The sequence below is a fragment of the Mercenaria mercenaria genome, chromosome 10 (genome assembly GCF_021730395.1).
Source record: "Mercenaria mercenaria strain notata chromosome 10, MADL_Memer_1, whole genome shotgun sequence".
Classification (NCBI taxonomy): Eukaryota; Metazoa; Mollusca; class Bivalvia; order Venerida; family Veneridae; genus Mercenaria; species Mercenaria mercenaria.
Window position 1 is genome coordinate 9,576,934 of NC_069370.1, and position 24,629 is coordinate 9,601,562.

Here is a 24,629-nt window from a genome sequence, read left to right on the forward strand (position 1 = left end):
ATGGCACTTAAAATTTGAAAATATTCTTTGTATATACTATACTATAATATACAGCACAAAAGAAAAAGTTTTCAGCCATGAACACATAGGGGTTATAGGTACATACTGGGATTGGGTTTTACATGTGATATGTCAGTTGTTTCTGGTTGAAGCTGATGTATGGGTAGTTTTACCAGGTTTTTGTTATTTGTTACTTAAATGTGATAGCTGCTTCTTCATGTCAGTGCAGTTAACCAGTTAGCTGCTTCATTATGTCAGTGCAGTCAACCAGTTAGCTGTTTCGTTTTGTCAATGCAGTTAACCAGTTAGCTGCTATTTCTTGTCAGTGCAGTATATGTATATTCTATAAAAAATGTGTTTACTGTTTCCAGAAGTCAGCAGACCAAGTTCCAATGATTCATCCTACAGTTAGAAAGTTTATTGGTAAAGCCCCACCAGGCACCCCTGCTCTACCATCTCAGTGTGAGGTCAAACAAGAGGCTCCAGAAGGGGAAGTCAAACAGTCAGAATTGGTCTCAGAGCGAATTGGGATAGTATCAACAAAAGTAAGTCATCATCAGTTTTATCATAACCCCTTTCAAAAAATGAGGGGTTGTATTGCTTTGGACATGTAAGTTTGTCTGCCATTGCCAGTAGCCCATTTGTTTTCTTTTAAAAACTCTGAAAAACCATTGACTATCACACTTCACAGAATTGTCTCACTAGATGGCCTATTGTTTTTAGATACAGTAGGTCAAAGATCAAGGTCTTACATAATGATGCACAGAAGCTATGATACAGGTATGTAGGGGAGCGGTGGTCTAGTGGTTAAGGTGTCGGCGGCTCAACCCGGGGGTCATGGGTTTGAGTCCAACGTGTCATGACCACGCTTTTTCATATAACACCAGTAATGTTTTTTTTTTCAGGAAGCAGACTCAAGAGCAGTTTAAATAAGCTTGAAGCTATTATCAGAACCTAGCTGAAATAAATTAGTATACATTAGTATGTTGGCTGTTCAAAGTATATCATAATGTGATACTGTAAGTGTATTAATATTAGCGTAGTACTAATTTTCGCGCTATTAGCGGGATTGGGCATGCGCTAATTCATGTCTAGCGCTAATATTAGACTGAAATGAAAGGCTTTCCTAATAAAAAGTAACATTTTTCGTATTAAAAATATCGTAGTTACAATGCAACAGAATTCTGAGAAATACATATTTATTGTGTAAATAAGACAATAACTGCATTCCTACAAATACAGGTTTTTATTACCATCTTTTCTTTCTGCAGAAAGTTTTGGATAGAATAATTAAACCTGTTCGAACATTATTGCAAAAGTCATCTATTTTAAATTTGTAAATTTTTTTTTGCATCTTTTTATCTTCGCCATTGTCCTTAAACAGCAAACAGTGTGTATAACACCTTCGGAGTAGATCGCCAGTTTGTCTGGTTGCGCTAATTACGAGTGTCACCATAACATTTTATTGCTTGAAAACCATGTGAATTTGAAAACAAGCAATTATCACTATTCTGCACTGTATACATGTACAAATTTACAGTATACAGATTAACACTGGTCTAAATGAATGTAGATTTTATGTCAAACTGTAGACTTATGCATGTTTATTTGCATGCCAGGTCGATTTCATTACAACTACCAGTCTGCCGCCAGCCATTTAGTATTGTAGAGTTTTCACACCCAGATGAGCAGCAATAAGCCAGCTTGCGTGAATAGGCTTCGTTCTTGAAAGTTTCGTGCCATTCCGTATTTCATTGGAAATTGGTGTTTCAGATACCGCCAACTGGTTATTTTAGCGCTGCTGATACTGTGCTAATACAGGTACGCGCTAATAAGTCGAAACTACTGAATTTAAGGCATTTGCGCTAAAATTTAGCTGCGCTAATATAAGTACACTTACAGTAGTTGCATAATAATCTTCAGAAAATAACTTAGGCATTCACAGTATAGTTAATTGAGATTTTGCCTGTAACTTTCTCACGTAAAGATGAAGTTCAGTTTGAAAGTGTTATACAAACTATATTTTTACAGGGACACAGAAAACCTGAGGAGACTCAAAGTCGAGGTACAGAACAACCAGACTCAAGAACGGGCAGGTTTAAAGTGAAGAAAAGGATTATTGTTGGAAATGTCTCGAAGTAAGTTGTTACAGTAAAAAATGAGATTTGATTCTGGAATATAGAAATTGATAAAATTCATTGTGTTGCTTAGCAACTAAAGAATTTTTTTTTAATGGGATACATGTATATCGGCATGTTTGAGATTTTAGTGTTCAGAGGCAAGAATTTGGTATTGTTTGTAACCAAGCAATATCACCAAAGACATTGCTATGATATTGAAAAAAAAATGAAATAAACTGTCAGATTTTAAACTCTACGATATACTGTACAGTGATAGCTGTTTTACTAATCCACGCTTTACTGTTGCGATGTTTTTGCGTTGACCATAGTTTAAGTTTTGCGTGCAAGTTTATATCTCAGAAACCATTGCATGTATAGGGTTAAAATTTTATACAGGTCTTCCTAATCACCAAACAGACTTTAATAACCATGTTAGAGAACTATTGGTTAAATCTGATACAAATCTTAGCTTTTTTTTTTCAACTGGAAAAATTTAGTTAAAGTTTGCATGCAACCATCAAGTTATCTGAGGTACAACTATAATTATTTTATTAGCTCACCTGTCACAAAGTGACAAGGTGAGCTTTTGTGATCGCGCAGCGTCCGTCGTCCGTGCGTCCGTCCGTCAGTCCGTCCGTAAACTTTTGCTTGTGACCACTCTAGAGGTCACATTTTTCATGGGATCTTTATGAAAATTGGTCAGAATGTTCACCTTGATGATATCTAGGCCAAGTTTGAAACTGGGTCACGTGCGGTCAAAAACTAGGTCAGTAGGTCTAAAAATAGAAAAACCTTGTGACCTCTCTAGAGGCCATATATTTCACAAGATCTTCATGAAAATTGGTCAGAATGTTCTCCTTGATAATATCTAGGTCAAGTTCGAAACTGGGTCAAGTGCTTTCAAAAACTAGGTCAGTAGGTCAAATAATAGAAAAACCTTGTGACCTCTCTAAAGGCCATATTTTTCATGGGATCTGTATGAAAGTTGGTCTGAATGTTCATCTTGATGATATCTAGATCAAGTTCGAAACTGGGTCACGTGCGGTCAAAAACTAGGTCAGTAGGTCTTAAAATAGAAAAACCTTGTGACCTCTCTAGAGGCCATACCCTTGAATGGATCTTCATGAAAATTGGTCTGAATGTTCACCTTGATGATATCTAGTTAAATTTTGAAACTGGGTCACGTGCCATCTAAAACTAGGTCAGTAGGTTAAATAATAAAAAAACCTTGTGACCTCTCTAGAGGCCATACTTTTCATGGGATCTGTATGAAAGTTTGTCTGAATGTTCATCTTGATGATTTCTAGGTCAGGTTTGAAACTGGGTCAACTGCGGTCAAAAGCTAGGTCAGTAGGTCTAAAATTAGAAAAATCTTTTGACCTCTCTAGAGGCCATATTTTTCAATGGATCTTCATGAAAATTGGTCTGAATGTTCACCTTGATGATATCTAGGTCAGTTTCAAAACTGGGTCACGTGCGGTCAAAAACTAGGCCAGTAGAAATAAAAACAGAAAAACCTTGTGACCTCTCTAGAGGCCATATTTTTCATGAGATCTTTATGAAAATTAGTGAGAATGTTCACCTTGATGATATCTAGGTCAAGTTCAAAACAGGGTCACGTATCTTCGAAAACTAGGTCAATAGGTCAAATAATAGAAAAACCTTGTGACCTCTCTAGAGGTCATAGTTTTCAGTGGATCTTCATGAAAATTGTGTCAGGATACTGGTTATATGACCCAGGGAAGTGCCTACGCCTTTAGTATCTTGAACAATGGTTTGGGTCCAATCGCTAAGGTGACTATGTCTTAGACTAGCTGACAAACGATGTAGATTGTCCTTTGTTAAAACGTAGAGCTGGTGAGACCAAATATCTCATATATAGATTTTCCTCTGGCTACCTTGCCTAAATGATTCGTGTACCAATGATTCGTAAATGATTTCTTATTATGAGCTAGACAATTTCAGGGATCAGGCAAATCACTAAATGTTTCAAACTAATAATCTTTAATTAAAAATGATTAGCTCAAACTCCTATAGGCTGGAGACTCTATACTTGACTAGTCTTTTTGTTGAAGTTCCCGTCAGACAATGTCTTTGAATCAACAACATACGAGTCCTATCGCATAGATGCTCGGCCTCTGTCCTCTCAAACTGTATATAATTGCCCTGACTCCTGGATGCTCAGCGCCTATATGCTATCATATGTAGCATTCAACTACCATATAGGTATTATCCCCGATACCTTGGCTGTACTTCGCCAATAATGCTGAACCGTCTATAAGCTGGAACTCTCCTACTATCTCAGTAGATTACCAACTCTGGGTCTCTGTCTCAGCTTCCCGATGCTCAGCCTATATATGCTATCGTCTATAGCATTCAACTACCCTTAAGGTAAAACTCCTATGCGCTGGCCCTATAGCTCGAAACCTTATCGAAATTCTGCTACTCTTCTTTAGTCTAAGAACTTCCAAAGTCTTCTTTTTAATAATTTATCCGCCCTGACAGGGTGACTGCAATAGTCTCCTTCTCAAGGTACTGGGATAAATTATTAGTTGAATCCTCGATGTGTCTTCTTCAACCGCTGGATACCGAATGTCCTCTTTGTCATCCATCCATCTATTTATACCCCAGCAGACGTGCTATTTTTAGACGTGCTATTTTTAGAACTTGTTTCTGATTGGTCCAAATTTAAACCCAACGTCTTACAACGAGTACCTGCTCTATTAACTATCTGGTTCCCTTTTAACTTTTGTATATGACAATGTGCGAAGCAGGGACCCAGTCATCCATATAATAAACCCAAATCAGCCATAAATGACCCAAATTCTATTATTAACAGCAATTCAACAATAATTATAGCAATGATAACATGAAAAGGGAGTCAAGCACTATCTGTGCTTATGTGTTACGTTATCAATATATTAAATATACAAATTATTCTGACAAATTGGTCAGAATTTTTATATTGATGATATCTAGGTAAAGTTCAAAACTGGGTCACATGAGCTCAAAAACTAGGTCAGTATGTCAAATAATAGAAAAAACGACGTCATACTCAAAACTGGGTCATGTGGGAACAGGTGAGCGATTCAGGACCATCATGGTCCTCTTGTTAAAACTTCACACAGTATTTTCCAGTCATCAGTTGGTCTTTAAATACAGGAATTTGCTTAATACAGGTGGTCTGTTAATAAGGGTTTTACTGTACATACTTTTAAAAGGTGTTTCTAATTTTTCTGTTAGGTTAGACATAATTTTTTTTTGTTATTTAGGAGTATACCAGCAGATCAGCGGGATGAAAATGACCAGGCCACTCACAAGTGGATGGTGTACGTACGAGGTCCAAAAAACAGCCCCAGTATTGATGACTTTGTGAAAAAAGTTTGGTTCTTCTTACATCCAAGTTACAGACCCAATGATCTAGTAGAAGTCAGGTAAATATTCTGTACCAGTTAGCTGTAAATAGAAATAAACATGTAATTAAAAGAAGTTTTTTATGTATTATTTAATTAATTTACTGTGATAGCATTTCTAATTGAGTAGGGAATGTTTTTCCAAATTTCTGCAGCCATAAAAGAGAGCAAAAGTTTATAAATATAAAAATTATGTTTTAAGTTAAAGGTCAAAATGTATTTTTGAACAAAGACAACAGTATTTCTGTCCAAACCAAAATCTCTTGGTCCCAGATGTATATTCTACTGTGCCTTTGTCCCTTGAACTTTAACATAGAATGGGGAATCTAGGATAAAATTAGAAAATCTAGTCCTTTCTTTTAAGCAGTGTAAATGTAACAGTATGGCAATATGATTGTACACAATATAATTATGTTTACTTGACACATAATGAAACATAATAAAGGACGCATCGTATATATGATTGAAAATGTTAAAACAGAAATTACCATTACTATATAAGGTCTCCATTAGAATCAGAATCTACCAAGCTGTGAGTTTGCATTCCTACTGACAGTTGTAGGGGTACTTAAAAATTACACAGGGCCTCCTTGGCTGAGTGGTTAAGGTTGCTGACTTCAAATCGCTTGCCCCTCATCAGTGTGGGTTCGAGCCTCACTCGGGGTGATGAATTCTTCATGTGAGGAAGCCATCCAGCTGGCTTATGGAAGATCTTTGGTTCTACCCAGGTGCCCGCTCGTGATTAGATACTGCATGGAAAGGCACCTGTGGTCTTCCTCCACTATCAAAGCTGGAAAATCGCAATATGACCCATAATTTTGTTCGTGCGATGTTAAACCCAACAAAATAAATAAAAAACTTACACATGAAACATAAAAGGCAGTATTTTACTAAGTACAGGTAATACAAAAGAAAAATTGTTTTCTTGTGATTTTCCAGCCAGCCTCCATTTCATTTAACAAGACGGGGTTGGGGCGAGTTTCCTGTAAGAGTTCAGTTACACTTTAAAGACCATAGAAATAAAAAACTGGATATTGTACATAACTTGAAGGTAAGAATTTTTTACCTGGTATGTTCAGTTACTTTGAAATCAAATTTGTTGAATAGAAACTATAAAAGAAAATCAACAGAAAGGGGGTTGGGGGAGCACAAATCTAGTGTACTATAAATCTGGTATAATATATTTTGTCTGTGTTCTATTTTCAACTGTTGTCAAAGTTTAGAGAGGTGTAACCAGTGGAGGAATGATTGATTGATTTACTTGCTTGTAGTCTGAATGTTCCTTATTGTCAAATTCTTGAACAGCCACATAGTTGTTTTTATGCCCCCAGCATCTACTGATGCAGGAGGCATATAGTGATTGTCCTATCCATTCGTCTGTTCGTTTGTCCGTCCGTCCGTACGAGGTTAACCAAATGAGACCGTTTTGTCTAGCATCAATACCCCTTACTAGAATGACTTGATACTAATGCAGATGTAACCTGTGACCATTCCTCATCATTAGACATCACCTGACCTCAGTTTGACCTTGACCTCATTTTGGACTTAGGTTGCTTTATATGGGCCATCTCTTGGTTAACCAAATGGGACGGTTTCGTCTAGCATCAGTACCCTTACAAGAATGAATTGATACTAATACAGATGTAACCTGTGACCATTCCCCATCTTCAAACATCACCTGACCTCAGTTTGACCTTGACATTGACCTCGTTTTGGACTTAGGTGCAAAATCTATCAACAAGGATGCCACTGGGGACAAGGATGCCACTGGGGGCATCAAGCGTTTATTGAACGCAGCTTCTTGTTTATGATTGTATTTTGTGCTGTGGTGCAAGAAGATATGATTCAAAAGGCCTGAAACTGCATTGGCACGCTTTAGATTTTTGTTAAATGAAAAATTACAAACACAGAACCTACATTCATTTATAGTGTTACTTGTTCATGTTGCTCCTAGCTGTACATGATGATATATTTTATGTTGTTGAAATAAGGTTATGTACTCAATTTCATATTTGATTACTGTGAAATCATTAATAATCGTGAGGGACTAATTTTCGTGTTTTGAGACAATCCACGAAATTTAATCCCAACGAACAAGTAAAATTCCCATTCATTTTATGTTCAAAAGTTGAAATCCACGAATTCATATCCCCATGAAATAGCTGTTTTGACCAAAACCACGTAATTTCATGCCCACGAAATTAAATGATTTCACAGTAGATGAAATTCATGTTTTTATGTGAATGATTGTATTTTCAGCTTGATAGAACATACACTGGTCTACAGACTTTAGGCTCAGAAACTGTGAGTATGCAATATACATGTACAATGCTTTCTAGAACTGGTATTACTATGTCACTTTTCTTCTAAATTTGACATGACTGGTTTGTTGTTTTCAATGGAAAATAAATTGAAATCTACAGAGAAGACTATTTTGAAAACCTTGTGATTATGTAACAGTTAATGTTGATGATGCTGTTACTTGTATTTTAATTTGAGTTCTTTTCTTTTAGGTGGTAGACATAGAAATTGAAAAAGACATTCCAAAAGTGAAACGAGAAAAATCAAGTAGTGCAGTAAAAGTAAAACAGGAAGTTGGAGTAGAGGATTCCATAACCATGGTACCAGCACAGGAAGCTGCTGTTGCTATGGAGATTAAAACTGAACCTGCAGACGATCATGATTATGGCAGGTCAGCTTGTTTAGAAAGCAATAGAACAAGTTCTCATAGTCCTGCCAACAAGCAAGTTGTGATGAATCATGTATCAAGTGTATCAGGAACTAATATAAAATTACCACATGGACCTACAGCAGTAACAGAAAATGTGTTGTTTGCAAGGAATCAAGTGGAGACAGTAATTAGTCCAAGTATTATAACAACTCAGCCACTGACTTTAATTCCTGTGGGTCAACCTCTGCTTCAGAATCCTAATTTACCTAAAATGTACCCAGTTACCCCGCCAAAGAACAATGTTGTCCAGCTTCAGGCAGTCAGTCCTGGAGTAAACGCCAGAGTGACTTCCCCTTCCAGGAATGTAATTCTGAAAGGTTTAGGTTCACTAAGTGCCTCTAATGTAGGTGGAATAAAAACTGTGGTTGGAGGCATGCCAAATACTTTAATTCAGGTTAGTCCAACAAAAAGTCAAAATTCAAAAAATAATTTCATGATGCCATCACAGCCTGTAATATTGACAAATATGTCTGGGAACCAGCCACGTGCACAGACTGGATTACTTCAGACAAGTCCATTGTCAAATCTAAAGGTGAATAAAACAGTGAACCAGCCTGCAAATTCAAACTTGATATTTCTGAAATGCACAGATAACCAAGGAAAAACCTACCTTATACCTCAACAGGTTGGTTCTAGTGTTTCACCACTGTCCAAAGGAAGTAGTCCTGGACAGATTCGAGTGACATCCCCAGTAACTCAACCTGTGTTACTGACATCTAATGTTGTGAATGGAAAGCCAGATGTCAGGCAGTCCGGCGTAACTTCTAGTCAGTCTCAAGTGAATGCTACTTCATCAGTGCAAAATACAAAGAATATTGTAACCCAGTCTGTCAAGCAGTCAACTGAAAATGGGCCAGTACTTTTTATTAAACCAGATAATAACCTGAGTAAAAGATTGACAAATGCAACTTTAGTGAAATCAAACTGTGTAACGCCCACAACAACTTTGAAACTAAAATCGTCCAGCAGTGTTCAGTTTGTTCAAAGTGTCTCTCAGAATCAGAATTTGAATATTTTGAATTTAAAATCTGGGAAGCAGACGACAGTATGTTCAGGGAACCAGAATGTGGTTAGAGGTCAGTTGAAGGTTACATCTCAGGGATTAATTCAAGTTCAAGGTCAGCTAAGACCTCAGCAGCCCAAGTCTCAGTTGAATCTTGTTGAACAGAGGGTTTCTGTAAATGGAGGATTGGTTCCCGGCTCCTCGCAGTTAGTTAAGACAAAGCCACACCCATTAATACTGGTACCCAGTGGAAACAAGGTAGACATGCTGCAGGGTAAAGGTAAATCATTACTGAATAAAACTGTTGCAAATTTGCAAGTGCCACAGTCTAACGGTAGTGTAATTGTAATGAACCAGTCTGATGCAGTTTCTAAGAGCAGTGATGTAGGAAAAGTTGTGATAAGTCCGTCAGGAATTCTCAGTAAGTCAGAGCAGGGAAAACTCATCATCAACAAGAGTAAAAATCTTGTAGTTGACTCAGGAGGGGAAACATCTAAAGTGAAACAGAATAATTTATCTAATCATATACTTATTGTGCCAGTTTCCTCTAAGTCAGCTGTTTCCATGGATACCAAGGATCAAACAAGTGCAAAAATAACCAGTATCTCAAAACTTGATACAGCAACGACAAATGGCAAGCGTACAGCAGGACAATTATCTCTGGAATCTCATGACAAAACTTTGATAGTTGTTCCGAATGATAAAAGTCCAAAAACTACAAACTGTGAAAATACTCTGGGTGGAAAAGTAATGTCTAGTTTACTTGGTTCCATTTCAAACTCGCCTTTGGGGTCTAAATTAAATACAAATATAAGAGAAACTCCGGTAACTATAACATCAAGTGATAGCAAAGAGAAGAAAATTATTGTTGTTAACAAAGAAGACACAGTAGAAAGTTGCAATAGAAATTTGAGCTTGTTGGAGGACAAGAAGATTATGTTAGATCCAAAAAGAAAAAGGCCGATTAAACCAGTGGAAGTTAAAGAGAGGGATTCCATAGCACCTTTGAGGTAGGTATTATTCAGTATACTATGTGCTGTTAACTAAATCACTTAAATTTGGCCACCAGATTTCTTTTTTATTATCTGTTTGTTCATCTATTAGCTTGTACATAGATCTGCATTCCATTACTATACCAGTCTGTATGTTTTCTGGACAAACTACGTGTCTGCTTTTCCTCGTTTATTCATCTGCTTTTGAAAAGATAAATCATAATGTGATTTTGAATTTTCGTTATTTTGATACCAAAACTGAACTAAGCAGTTTTGTATCATTGCTTAAGAAATAATGTGTAGAAAAATATGTGTTTTAATGTTATTAATAGTCAGAAAAAAATTATAATATGTTCATGAATTATTCTGGCAATGTATAACGAACGTTGAGTGTGTAAATTTAAGTAAAACATGATTTTGCTTTACAATATTTTGATTCTATTATGCCCGTTATCGAAAACGGAAGATAAAATACAGATAAAATACAGTAGCACTCATTTTTGGTTGCAAAAAAAACATTGACATCATCGTCCGTTAAAGTGATGTCATTTAGGGTAAGCGTGTTTTAACAGAAACAAGCACATTAGAATGTTCCATCAAGTGCATTTTGTGCGTTTTAAATAATTTTTCTCCATTTAACGCTTTGAAGAGTTGGTGCATAATATGCAGTTTTGAGATCAAAGTTGTATTCTTGAATTTGTAATAAGCTGTTTAATTTTAGCTCATAACTTACTATAACAAATCATGTGAGAAAGCCATATAGCTGGCTTATGGAAGGGCGTTGGTTCTAACAAGGTACCCCTCTGCCTGAAATAATGATAGATGGGACACCTAAGGTTTTCATTCATCATTAAGCCAGAAAGTTGCCTTGATACGTAGTTGTGTCGTGGTGGCTTAAAACCTAACGAAACAAACAGACTTATAGTTCTGCAGGTTTTAAATAAATATTGTTCTGCTGTGTAAAATCTTATCGAACCATATTTTTCCAAAAGCATCGTTGTATCCAAATAATTCCAGTCAATAAAAAAATTTTGTTAGACTGATTTGATTAAATATGCACAGTTGACATGCTTTCATTTAGAAACACTTTGTTTTTTCAAAGCACATAGAAATTAAATTAATACCGGTGCTCACCTAAATGTGAAGATTTGCATACAATATTGGCTTGTCAATTCATGTAAATCATAACATAGATGTCAGAGAAGATCCTTATTACTGTGCCTCCTTGTAAAAACCAGGAACAAGTTAGAAAAAATTTTGTTTTGGTGTCAGGATTTGTGTGTATATCTCAGAATTTTTTCATATAGGTTGGAGGACTATCCAGATTTATTATCATTGATACAAGCAGCAGTGAGGAGACATCCCATAGTATCAGCTACAGCAGGTTTGTACACTCTAATATTATAGGCTGGATCAATACAGGCTTATTCTTATACAGAAATATAATAACAAAAAAAGCAACACTGGCTGTTCAGTTTGTTTATGTCACAGTTTTAAACATAAGTACTATAAGCAGCAGTATTGTATCACCAATATGTACCAGTATTGTGTGTTGAGTTTGTGGTCTCACACCTGCTTCAGTGCATAGCCTTAACATAGCAGATATCTGTTTCTTTCAGTGGCTGTATTAAGTTAATTATTTCAATGAGTAAGTAACATATAATTGATAAACATTACAGAGATATTGTTGCCTATTGAGCATATTTTTAGAGATAAGTCACTTAAGTTTTGTTCATTTTTGAACAGTTCGACATCTACATCCATACTGTGCTAGGTCCAGTGAGGAATGGTTATCGTGGAATATTGGGAAGAGAAGAGCCTCAGAGGTGTGTATGTTTTAAAGTTCTCAAAAATACTGGTTAGGATGTAGTGTAATGTTTTATTTAAGAGAGTGGAATTATAGTGACATTCGTCAAATTATGTATTCTGCGTATGCACTGCAAATTACTTATTCTGTGTATGCCCTGCAAATTACTTATTCTGTGTATGCACTGCAAATTACTTATTCCGTGTATGCACTGCAAATTACTTATCCCGTGTATGCACTGCAAATTATTTATTCCCTGTATGCACAACAAATTACTTATCCCGTGTATGCACTGCAAATTACTTATCCCGTGTATGCACTGCAAATTACTTATTCCGTGTATGCACTGCAAATTACTTATCCCGTGTATGCACTGCAAATTACTTATTCTGTGTATGCACGACAAATTACATATTCTGCCTATGTGCAGCAAATTACGCATTCTGCATATGCACAACAAATTGCGCATTCTGCCTATGCATGGCAAATTACTCATTCTGCCTATGCATGGCAAATTACGCATTCTGCCTATTCACGGCAAATTACACATTCTGCCTATGCACGGCAGTTTACCTACTCTGTCTATGCACGGCAAATTACCTACTCTGCGTATGCTCGGCAAATTACGTAGTCTGCATATGCACGGCAAATTATCTATTCTGCCTATGCACGACAAATTACTTATTCTGTGTTTGCACAGAAAATTACTTATTCTGCATATGCACGACAAATTACGTATTCTGCGTATACACAGCAAATTACGTATTTTGCCTATGCACGGCAAATTACATATTTGATTATGCATGGTAAATTACCTATTCTGCCTATGCATGGCAAATTACTTATTCTGCATATGCACGACAAATTACTTGTTCTGCATATGCATGGCAAATTGGGTTTTCTGCATATGCACTGCAAATTACTTATTCTGCGTATGCACGACAAATTACCTATTCTGTGTATGCATGACAAATTACATATTATGCATATCGAGGGTTCAACGCAATAAGGGCGTATCTAGATATAATAATTATATGTAGATACGCCCTTATTGCGTTGAACCCTCGATATGCAATTTCATCCTTCTTTGCTTTTCAAAGAGAGCAATGTGTGGGTACAGCTATATGTCCAAACATGCGAAATAACATCAAGTATGAATCATAAAATAACTCACTGCTCATATTTTATTAAGCTACCATCTTGTTAGAAAATTTTGTATTATATTTTTGTATTAATTGCTTAAAATTCCCTACATGTGCCTATATGCAAAAAGAATGCATGCTGCCTAGTCGTCATAATATTTATTGTTAACTTCATGTTTATGTTTACAGTGGCAGAGAGCATCAAGTGTACGTCGGTTTCTGCTGCCCTACCTGGAACATGGACAAACATTTAAGGGAGACTCGTTGTGGACAGTAAAACAGATCCTTACCTGGTGTAGATTGCATGCCTACAGTCCACACTATATAGGTGAGACATTTGCATCTGGGTTTTTATGCACTCCACCATGATAATGATGGAAAGGCATATATATAGAATTTTCCCTATATATGTGTGTGTGCATCCTTTTATTTGCTCATGTTTGTTTTGAATTTCATGTTAGACTGAGAACTTTGTCGTATGTTGTCAAAATTTAAGATAATTTGGCAAAAATGAGCACAGTAACTAAAAGTGTGTCTTTTGCAAGGCACAGACTTATAGCTCAAAGGTCAATGTCACTCTTATAGGATCAATGTAAACTGTTATATTCATATGAAAGCTGCAGACATAAATCTCTGTTCAGCCCCAGAAGTTCTTACTTGCAGCTAATTCCACCCCTGTTCATGTAAGTTAGCTGAGTCAAGTTTATTGGCAACTTCAGCGTTTGAGTATAAATTGAACCGGACTTTACCTGTTCACTGGGATTAAATTTCACAAATTGGCTCAAACAAGAAACCCACAGAAATTAGTCTATAATGAATATTAATGATATCAATATTAACAATTTGAATATTAAAGATATCACAGTATTGTTCTGTGCATTACGAGTAGTTTCTTGTCTTTTAGTAAAACTATGACTCTTTTTTATAGAACGGCCTCTCCATCCGACAGCCATAGATCTACAGGCGGAGACCTCATTACCTTCTGATCAACAACACAGGAAGTTTACATCAGTAACTGATAGCATCAACATCTTACAGGAAGTTACATCATTACAAGATCTTACACCAGCTGTGGAGTGCCACAGTGATGAGGAAATTGATATCATCTCAACAGGTAAGGTTTTTTATCTGAATTAAGCAAAGATCAGGTATTTTTAGCTCACCTGTCACAAAGTGACAAGGTGAGCTTTTGTGATCGCGTGGCGTCCGTCGTCCGCGCGTCCGTCCGTGCGTAAACTTTAGCTTGTGACCACTCTAGAGGTCACATTTTTCATGGGATCTTTATGAAAGTTGGTCAGAATGTTCATCTTGATGATATCTAGGTCAAGTTCGAAACTGGGTCATGTGCGGTCAAAAACTAGGTCAGTAGATCTAAAAATAGAAAAACCTTGTGACCTCTCTAGAGGCCATATTTTTCATGAGATCTTCATGAAAATTGGTCAGAATGTTCACCTTGATGATATCTAGGTCAAGTTCGAAACTGGGTCACGTGGGGTCAAAAACTAGGTCAGTAGGTCTAAAAATAGAAAAACCTTGTGACCTCTCTAGAGGCCATATTTTTCATGAGATCTTCATGAAAATTGGTCAGAATGTTCACCTTGATGATATCTAGGTCAAGTTCGAAACTGGGTCACGTGGGGTCAAAAACTAGGTCAGTAGGTCTAAAAATAGAAAAACCTTGTGACCTCTCTAGAGGCCATATTTTTCATGAGATCTTCATGAATGTTGGTCATAATGTTCACCTTGATGATATCTAGGTCAAGTTCGAAACTGGGTCACATGGGGTCAAAAACTAGATCAGTAGGTCTAAAACTAGAAAAACCTTGTGACCTCTCTAGAGGCCATATCTCTGTATGGATCTTCATGAAAATTGGTCAGAATGTTCACCTTGATGATATCTAGGTCAAGTTTGAAACTGGGTCACGTGCGGTCAAAAATTAGGTCAGTAGGTCTGAAAATAGAAAAACTTTGTGACCTCTCTAGAGGCCATATTTTTCATGAGATCTTCATGAAAATTGGTCAGAATGTTCAGCTTGATGATATCTAGGTCAGGTTCAAAACTGGAGCATGTGCTGTCAATAACTAGGTCAGTAGATCTAAAAATAGAAAAACCTTGTGACCTCTTTAGAGGCCATATTTTTCAAGAGATCTTCATGAAAATTGGTCAGAATGTTCACCTTGATGATATCTAGGCCAAGTTCGAAACTGGGTCACGTGCGTTCAAAAACTAGGTCAGTAGGTCTAAAAATAGAAAAACCTTGTGACCTCTCTGGAGGCCATATTTCTCAATGGATTTTCAGGAAAATTAGTGAGAATGTTCAGCTTGATGATATCTAGGTCAAGTTCGTAACTGGGTCATGTGCAGTCAAAACTAGGTCAGTAGGTCGAAAAATAGGAAAACCTTGTGACCTCTCTAGAGGCCATATTTTTCATGAGATCTTCAAGAAAATTGGTGAGAATGTTCACCTTGATGATATCTAGGTCAAGTTTAAAAGTGAGTCACGTGCCTTCAAAAACTAGGTCATTAGGACAAATAATAGAAAAACCTTGTGACCTCTCTAGAGGTCATATTTTTCAATGGATCTTCATGAAAATTGGTCAGAATTTTTTATCTTGATGATATCTAGGTCACATATGCTCAAAAACTAGGTCAGTATGTCAAATAATAGAAATAACAACGTCATACTCAGTTCAACACTGGGTCATGTGGGGATAGGTGAGCGATTCAGGACCATCATGGTCCTCTTGTTAAATACTTCAGACTTGGTCAGAAGCATCTGAGCATCTTGTATTGATCTGCCCCTTAGCTTTACAGTTGGTACTGCTCCATTACTCAAAGGGATCAGGTGTTTTAAAAATTGAAAACTTAAAATTGCTTGATTTAATGAATGGCTTGACCGATCTTTATCATTCTTGGTCAGTTGGGTGTAAGTATCGACATTTAATTTACCTTGTACTGTTGGTTCTACACTGTTGAACAGAGGTTGACAATGCTAAGAAAAACAAGAGCTGTCTCCATAGGATGACACATGCCCCCGATGGCACTTTGAATGAATAGTTATGGCCGATGTTAGAGTTTAGGACCTTTGACCTACGGACCTGGGTCTTGCGCGCGACACGTCGTCTTACTGTGGTACACATTCATGCCCAATAATTTTAAAATCCATGCATGAATGACAAAGATATGGACCGGACACGCCCATCAATGCACTATCATGAAATATGACCTTTAACGTCTAAGTGTGACCTTGACCTTTGAGCTACAGACCTGGGTCTTGCGCGCGACACGTCGTCTTACTGTGGTACACATTCATGCCAAGTTATTTGAAAATCCATCCATGGATGACAAAGATATGGACCGGACACGAATGCACTATCATGAAAAATGACCTTTAACGTCTAAGTGTGACCTTGACCTTTGAGCTACGGACCTGGGTCTTGCGCGCGACACGTCGTCTTACTGTGGTACACATTCATGCCAAGTTATTTGAAAATCCATCCATGGATGACAAAGATATGGACCGGACACGAATGCACTATCCTGAAAAAAGACCTTTAACGTCTAAGTGTGACCTTGACCTTTGAGCTACGGACCTGGGTCTTGCGCGCAACACATCATCTTACTGTGGTACACATTCATGCCAAGTTATTTGAAAATCCATCCATTGATGACAAAGATATGGACCGGACTCGAAAATTGCGGACAGACTGAAAGACGGTTCAAAAACTATATGCCTCCCTTCGGGGGCATTAAAAAAAAAACAACATAAACTGGCTTTTTCTGTATAAATATATAAAATGGTTCAGATAGTCTAACCCTTACCATCCTAAATTTCTCTAATATCAATTTAGACAGTATCATTAGATGTTAATAGGGGCGCTTACCAAAAAGATACTAACTGAATGGTGAACAGTGCAGACCATGATCAGACTGCACAGTAGTTCTGGCCAGGCGCCTGCTCTTTATGAAATAATGCATGGAGGGGCACCTGGGGTTTTCCTCCACCATCAAAGCTGGAAAGTCACCATATCACCCATAATTGTGTCATTGCGACGTTAAACCCTACAACAACGAAAAAAATAAAATCATTTGATAACTTTGCAGACAGTGGGCCACCGGTGCTAAAGAAGTTTATTGTATGATTTGCCATAAAAGTTTATTTACATGTATGTATGTCAATAAGATGATGTTTTGGATTTATGTTTTAATCTAGGTACAGAAAAGCCACGAGTCAAACTGAAAGAAAATGTTACTGTGCCATTCAGTGATATAGAGATGCTACCTTTAACAGAGGGGGCAGTGTTTGTGGAGAATGTGACACAAGAGGTAAATAAAGGCAACAGAAGGTTTATCATACTTACCATATATTCTAGAGTTAATGTAAATCTAAAGCTTAATTTATAGCTAGCTCATGATATGTATAGGGAATTTCTGGAGCCTGCTTTAAAACACGACTCTGTTAAGTTATATGTTTCACTGAAGATGCGGCATACATGTCAAAATTCTAAGAAGTCTTTCCAGTTCCAAGACAGCTTACCAGGAGATTTTAATTGAAAATCCAAGAGATCTGAAGAAAAGGTCACGATATTTTTATTGATTATTATCTTATATCCTCAAACTGGTCAAAATAGCAGAGCCTTGTTTTTACTAAAACACAATCTTGAACCGAATATTGCCCATCTGCATCCACAGACAGATTAATTATTATAAACTACACATTTAAATGTTTTATAAAAAATATACTTCGATCATCATTCTATTTTGTTATCTAACTTCTAACAGTTTTGATTGGGTTAAGAAAAGTTTTATGTAAAATTGATTGTTTTAATTGACAGATTGGTATCAAACTTGTCCCTGCAGAAGTTGAACCAGGCTATTTAGGTACAGTTTCACATGGAATGCTGTACAAGGTGAGTACTACCTCATTGTTTTACTTTTCTGTGTTTGAATTACATAATACCATGGTAAGCAAAGAATGGATATGTGACTGATTTAGAATTATTTGCCTGCAGAGATTTTCCTCATCCATGTCAAAGGCGAGAGGATATAGTTTATGCATTGTACATACTTTAGTGTTTTTATTCTTTTGTCTGAAGTCATACTCATACTCTGTGTTTGAAGGATTTGAATTAAACTTTGTAGAAATGTTAACTGTCATATAGAAATGCCACCGTATATGTCAGATTTGTGTGAATGCATTTTTAGCTCGACTATTCGAAGAATAAGTAGAGCTATCCTTCTCACCACGGCGTCGGCGTCGGCGTCACACCCTGGTTAAGTTTTTCGTACCAGTCCACATTTTGACAAAGTCTTTTGAGATAAAGCTTTGAAACTTTCAACACTTGTTTACCATCACCATGTCCAGTTATAGGCAAGAGTACATAACTCTGTCAAGCATTTTGACTGAATTATGGCCCCTTCTGACTAAGAAATCTTGGTTAAGTTTTTCGTACCAGTTCATATTTTGACAAAGTCTTTTGAGATAAAGCTTTGAAACTTTCAACACTTGTTTACCATCACCATGTCCAGTTGCAGGCAAGAGTACATAACTCCATCAAGAATTCTGGCTGAATTATGGCCCCTTCTGACTTAGAAATCTTGGTTAAGTTTTTCGTACCAGTTTTTATTTTGTGTAAAGTGTTTGACTTATGGCTTTGAAACTTTTATATCTTGTTCAGTATTATAGTCTCTATCAATAGGCAAGAGTACATAACTCTGTCATCTTTTTTGGCTGAATTATGGCCCTTTTTGAACTTGGAAATTGGTTCTGTTTTCGTATATGTCCATGTTTTGTCAAGACTATTTGACATATGGCTTTTAAACTATAAACACTTGTTTATCATTATGATTTCCATATGTAGGCAAGAGTACATAACTCTGACAACTATTTTGGCTGAATTATGGCCCTTTTTGGACTTTGAAATTTTTGTCAAAACTATTTGAACTGTGGCTTTGAAACTTTAAACACTAGTATATCAACATGATTTCCATCTGTAGGCAAGTGTACATAACTCTGTCAGCTATTTTGACTGAATTATGACCCTTTTTGGACTTTGGAAATTAGTTAGATTTTTCATACAAGTCCATATTTTGCCTAACATATAACTTAACATATTTGCCATCATGGTCACACATTGCCATTTAGTGCAAGACTAATCGAAATCCAAAAATACAGGAACATTTTTTGTTTAATCCATATTTTTCTTTTGTCTGAAAATCTATGGAAATATTTTGACCCCATTCTTCAATCAATTCTTCGAATAGTCGAGCGCGCTGTCATCCGACAGCTCTTGTTAGCTCACCTGTCACAAAGTGACAAGGTGAGCTTTTGTGATCGCGTGGTGTCCGTCGTCCGTGCGTGCGTGCGTGCGTCCGTAAACTTTTGCTTGTGACCACTCTAGAGGTCACATTTTTCAAGGGATCTTTATGAAAGTTGGTCAGAATGTTCATCTTGATGATATCTAGGTCAAGTTCGAAACTGGGTCACGTGCCATCAAAAACTAGGTCAGTAGGTCTGAAAATAGGAAAACCTTGTGACCTCTCTAGAGGCCATATATTTCACAAGATCTTCATGAAAATTGGTCAGAATGTTCAACTTGATGATATCTAGGTCAAGTTCGAAACTGGGTCACGTGCCGTCAAAAACTAGGTCAGTTGGTCTAAAAATAGAAAAACCTTGTGACCTCTCTAGGGGCCATATATTTCACAAGATCTTCATGAAAATTGGTCAGAACGTTCACCTTGATGATATCTAAAGTTCGAAACTGGGTCACGTGCCATCAAAAACTAGGTCAGTAGGTCAAATAATAGAAAAACCTTGTGACCTCTCTAAAGGCCATATTTTTCATGGGATCTGTATAAAAGTTGGTCTGATTGTTCATCTTGATGATATCTAGGTCATTTTCAAAACTGGGTCACGTGCGGTCAAAAACTAGGTCAGTAGGTCTAAAAATAGAAAAACCTTGTGACCTCTCTAGAAGCCATATATTTCATGGGATCTATATGAAAGTTGGTCTGAATGTTCATCTTGATGATATCTAGAACAAGTTCGAAAGTGGGTCACGTGCTATCAAAAACTAGGTCAGTAGGTCAAATAATAGAAAAACCTTGTGACCGCTCTAAAGGTCATATTTTTCATGGGATCTGTATGAAAATTGGTCTGAATGTTCATCTTGATGATACCTAGGTCAGGTTTGAAACAGGGTCATGTGCGGTCAAAAACTAGGTCAGTAGGTCTAAAAATAGAAAAACCTTGTGACCTCTCTGGAGGCCATATTTTTCAATGGATCTTCATAAAAGTTGGTCAGAATGTTCACCTTGATGATATCTAGGTCAAGTTTGAAACTGGGTCACGTACCTTAAGAAACTAGGTCTGTAGGTCAAATAATACAAAAACCTTGTGACCTCTCTAGAGGCCATACTTTTCATGGGATCTGTATGAAAGTTGGTCTGAATGTTCATCTTGATGATATCTAGGTCAAGTTTGAAATTGGGTTAACTGCGTTCAAAAACTAGGTCAGTAGGTCTAAAATTATTAAAATCTTTTGACCTCTCTAGAGGCCATATTTTTCAATGGATCTTCATGAAAATTGATCTGAATGTTCAACTTGATGATATCTAGGTCACTTTCGAAACTGGGTCACTTGCGGTCAAAAACTAGGCCAGTAGGTATAAAAATAGAAAAACCTTGTGACCTCTCTAGAGGCCATGTTTTTCATGAGATCCTCATGAAAATTAGTGAGTGTTCACCTTGATGATATCTAGGTAAAGTTAAAAACAGGGTCATGTACCTTCGAAAACTAGGTCAATAGGTCAAATAATAGAAAAACCTTGTGACCTTTCTATAGACTATTTTTTTCGATGGATCTTCATGAAAATTGGTCAGAATTTTTATCTTGATAATATATAGGTCAAGTTCAAAACTGGGTCACATGAGCTCAAAAACTAGGTCACTATGTCAAATAATAAAAAAAAACGACGTCATACCCAAAACTAGGTCATGTGGGAAGAGGTGAGCGATTCAGGACCATCATGGTCCTCTTGTTGTAATTAGAATACAACTTTCTTGTATATTTCAAACGCTATGTATTTCCTTATTTATGCTATTATCCATTGATCCAGTTTTGAATTCATTTAAATTCACAACTAAAGCAACAAAAGCGTGCTTTAACAGCAGTTGTTTAAACATTATTTTTTTTGCATCAAAACACATACTTTCCATTGATAGTACCCCATATATCTCATGTCTTGACACCCAAGTATATTGTGACTGTTTTGTTAAATCATGTATGGAGGTCAGTACTGCAGTGTCAAGCATTGTTCTCACTTCTTTAAAGTGGCATTATGTGCATCTTGCTGCACATAGTGTTTTTTTGGTGAATTTTTATGCCCCCGAAGGGAGGCATATAGTTTTTGAACCGTTTGTCAGTCTGTCAGTCTGTCGGTCTGTCAGTCTGTCCGCAATTTTCGTGTCCGGTCCATATCTTTGTCATCGATGGATGGATTTTCAAATAACTTGGCATGAATGTGTACCACAGTAAGACGACGTGTCGCGCGAAAGACCCAGGTCCGTAGCTCAAAGGTCAAGGTCACACTTAGACGTTAAAGGTCATTTTTCATGATAGTTGGGCGTGTCCGGTCCATATCTTTGTCATCCATGGATGGATTTTCAAATAACTTGGCATGAATGTGTACCACAGTAAGACGACGTGTCGCGTGCAAGACCCAGGTCCGTAGCTCAAAGGTCAAGGTCACACTTAGACGTTAAAGGTCATTTTTAGCTCATCTGATTTTTTGAAAAAAAATGATGAGTTATTGTCATCACTTGAGCGGTTGTCGGCGTCGGCGTCTGCGTCGGCGTTGCCTGGTTAAGTTTTATGTTTAGGTCAGCTTTTCTCCTAAACTATCAAAGCTATTGCTTTGAAACTTGGAATACTTGTTCACCATCATAAGCTGACCCTGTATAGCAAGAAACATAACTCCATCTTGCTTTTTGCAAGATTTATGGCCCCTTTTGTACTTAGAAAATATCAGATTTCTTGGTTAAGTTTTATGTTTAGGTCAACTTTTCTCCCAAACTGTCAAAGCTATTGCTTTGAAACTTGGAATACTTGTTCACCATCATAAGCTGACCCTGTACAGCAAGAAACATAACTCCATCTTGCTTTTTGCAAGATTTATTGCCCCTTTTGGACTTAGAAAATCAGTTTTCTTGGTTAAGTTTTATGTTTAGGTCAGCTTTTATCCTAAACTATCAAAGCTATTGCTTTAAAACTTGCAACACTTGTTCACCATCATAAGTTGACCCTGTACAGCAAGAAACATAACTCCATCCTGCTTTTTGCAAGATTTATGGCCCCTTTTGTACTTAGAAAATATCAGATTTCTTGGTTAAGTTTTATGTTTAGGTCAACTTTTTCTCTTAAACTATCAAAGCTATTGCTTTGAAACTTGCAACTCTTGTTCACCATCATAAGCTGACCCTGTACAGCAAGCAGCGTAACTCCATCCTGATTTTTGCAATAATTATTGCCCCTATTGGACTTAGAAAATCATTTTCTTGGTTGAGTATTATGTTTAAGTCAACTTTTCTCATAAACTATCAAAGCTATTGCTTTAAAACTTGCAACCGTTTTTCACCATCATAAGTGGACACTGTACATCAAGAAACATAACTCTATCCTGCTTTTTGCAAGAATGATGGCCCTTTTTAGACTTAGAAAATCATGGGTAGGACAATATTTCTATTACACAAAAAAAATCAGATGAGCGTCAGCACCCGCAAGGCGGTGCTCTTGTTCATGATAGTGCATTCGTGTCCGGTCCATATCTTTGTCATCCATGGATGGATTTTCAAATAACTTGGCATAAATGTGTACCACAGTAAGACGACGTGTCGTGCGCAAGACCCAGGTCCATAGCTCAAAGGTCAAGGTCACACTTAGACGTTAAAGGTCATATTTCAACATAGTGCATTGATGGGCGTGTCCGGTCCATATCTTTGTCATTCATGCTTGGATTTTAAAAATATTGGGCATGGATGTGTACCACAGTAAGACAACGTGTCGCGCGCAAGACCCAGGTCCGTAGGTCAAAGGTCCTAAACTCTAACATTGGCCATAACTATTCATTCAAAGTGCCATCGGGGGCATGTGTCATCCTATGGAGACAGCTCTTGTTTATAAAAGCTATTTTCGGTTGCTGTGCATTTAAATGTGTTAAATTAACAATAATGCTGCATAAGTATTTGAAGTTGATGCTTTAGAAATAAAGAAATTAGACTAACAAAATAATAGTTCTTTTCTTCAATCTTCTATGCAGTGATCTCTCTTACCTATAGGAAGAGATTTCTGAAGTTGAAGGGAAGCAACTCCTGCGTGCAGTTTGACTTTTCTTAAAAAAGACTGCCCCAGTCAAAATAAGAAAAGTCATATTTGGAAAGTTGTTATTCGTACTGGTAACAGGAAAAGTTTGGTATATTAGAATAGTAGCTATAATTTCCTACACCCATTTTACACACACATCTATTTCAGCTTGACACATAATGCACATTACACTGTATATTTCAAAATACATTCCTTGTACATGTATATTGTTTCCTAGAAGGAAATGGATTTGAGATATAATCTTCCATCCATTGAAAAAACATAAAGTAAATGGAATATTATTTATATATTTCAGGCTATGGAGCTATTTATGGGAGATGTTTTGCGGGAAACCTTTGCTTTAAAAGTTAACATGGGACGGTAAGTAATAATGTGTAGAAGTAGACATATATTTATGATTATTTCAAAGGATTATAATTAAGAAATGATAAATATGTGCCTATATTTTATCAGTTAATAGAATTTGGACAGGAGTTCGGATGCTTAATCATTGAATCATGAGTGTGTAGCACGAGTGATTTAATATTCGCATCCGAACGACTGCCCATATTTTATTAACTGATAAAATAATTGGAACATTTATTATTTCGATTCTAACCACGCAAATTCTTTGCATTTTACAGCACTACATTTTAGCTCCATACGTTATTCGGCTGGCCATAGGCTATTATAAAAACCTCCCCACGATTGGAAAGCGTTGCATAACGGAATTTTCCGATATTCAGTCATTAAAGTATTAAGTAGTTGCTGCTGTGAAAATCTAATTTTCAATAACATCTTAGGTTGGAAAAGATCAGAAGTAAATACTTTATTCAAAGTTTATCTATGCAGTTTCACGTCACCTATGATCGACACTGCAACATAAACACCAGAACATTACAGCATATTGTAAACATGTAAACATTTGAGTCTTGAAGATTGGAGCACGAATTATAATTTATTTACTGTCAAAGTAGGTTTTAGTTGACATTTGTGATGATTGTAAACTACGTAGATCTACACGAGCAGATATAGATGCACTGATGTTGAAGTACT

At 36.8% G+C, this 24,629-nt stretch overlaps 1 protein-coding gene across 2 annotated transcripts in view; it reads left to right on the forward strand.

Moving 5' to 3' along the window:
- Positions 1 to 24,629, forward strand: part of LOC123559786 (YEATS domain-containing protein 2-like) — a 34,188-nt gene that overhangs the window by 7,998 nt on the left and 1,561 nt on the right. Inside the window, exons 5-17 of one of the 2 annotated variants that reach the window (XM_045351885.2) lie at positions 372 to 545; positions 2,032 to 2,138; positions 5,393 to 5,554; positions 6,473 to 6,584; positions 7,793 to 7,837; positions 8,047 to 10,277; positions 11,567 to 11,643; positions 12,006 to 12,085; positions 13,398 to 13,536; positions 14,137 to 14,322; positions 17,423 to 17,535; positions 18,045 to 18,119; positions 23,890 to 23,954. In XM_045351885.2, the coding sequence (XP_045207820.2) occupies positions 372 to 545; positions 2,032 to 2,138; positions 5,393 to 5,554; positions 6,473 to 6,584; positions 7,793 to 7,837; positions 8,047 to 10,277; positions 11,567 to 11,643; positions 12,006 to 12,085; positions 13,398 to 13,536; positions 14,137 to 14,322; positions 17,423 to 17,535; positions 18,045 to 18,119; positions 23,890 to 23,954 (3,566 nt within the window). The remainder of the gene's footprint in view (positions 1 to 371; positions 546 to 2,031; positions 2,139 to 5,392; positions 5,555 to 6,472; positions 6,585 to 7,792; positions 7,838 to 8,046; positions 10,278 to 11,566; positions 11,644 to 12,005; positions 12,086 to 13,397; positions 13,537 to 14,136; positions 14,323 to 17,422; positions 17,536 to 18,044; positions 18,120 to 23,889; positions 23,955 to 24,629) is intronic. The other variant, XM_045351886.2, reaches the window with a different exon arrangement.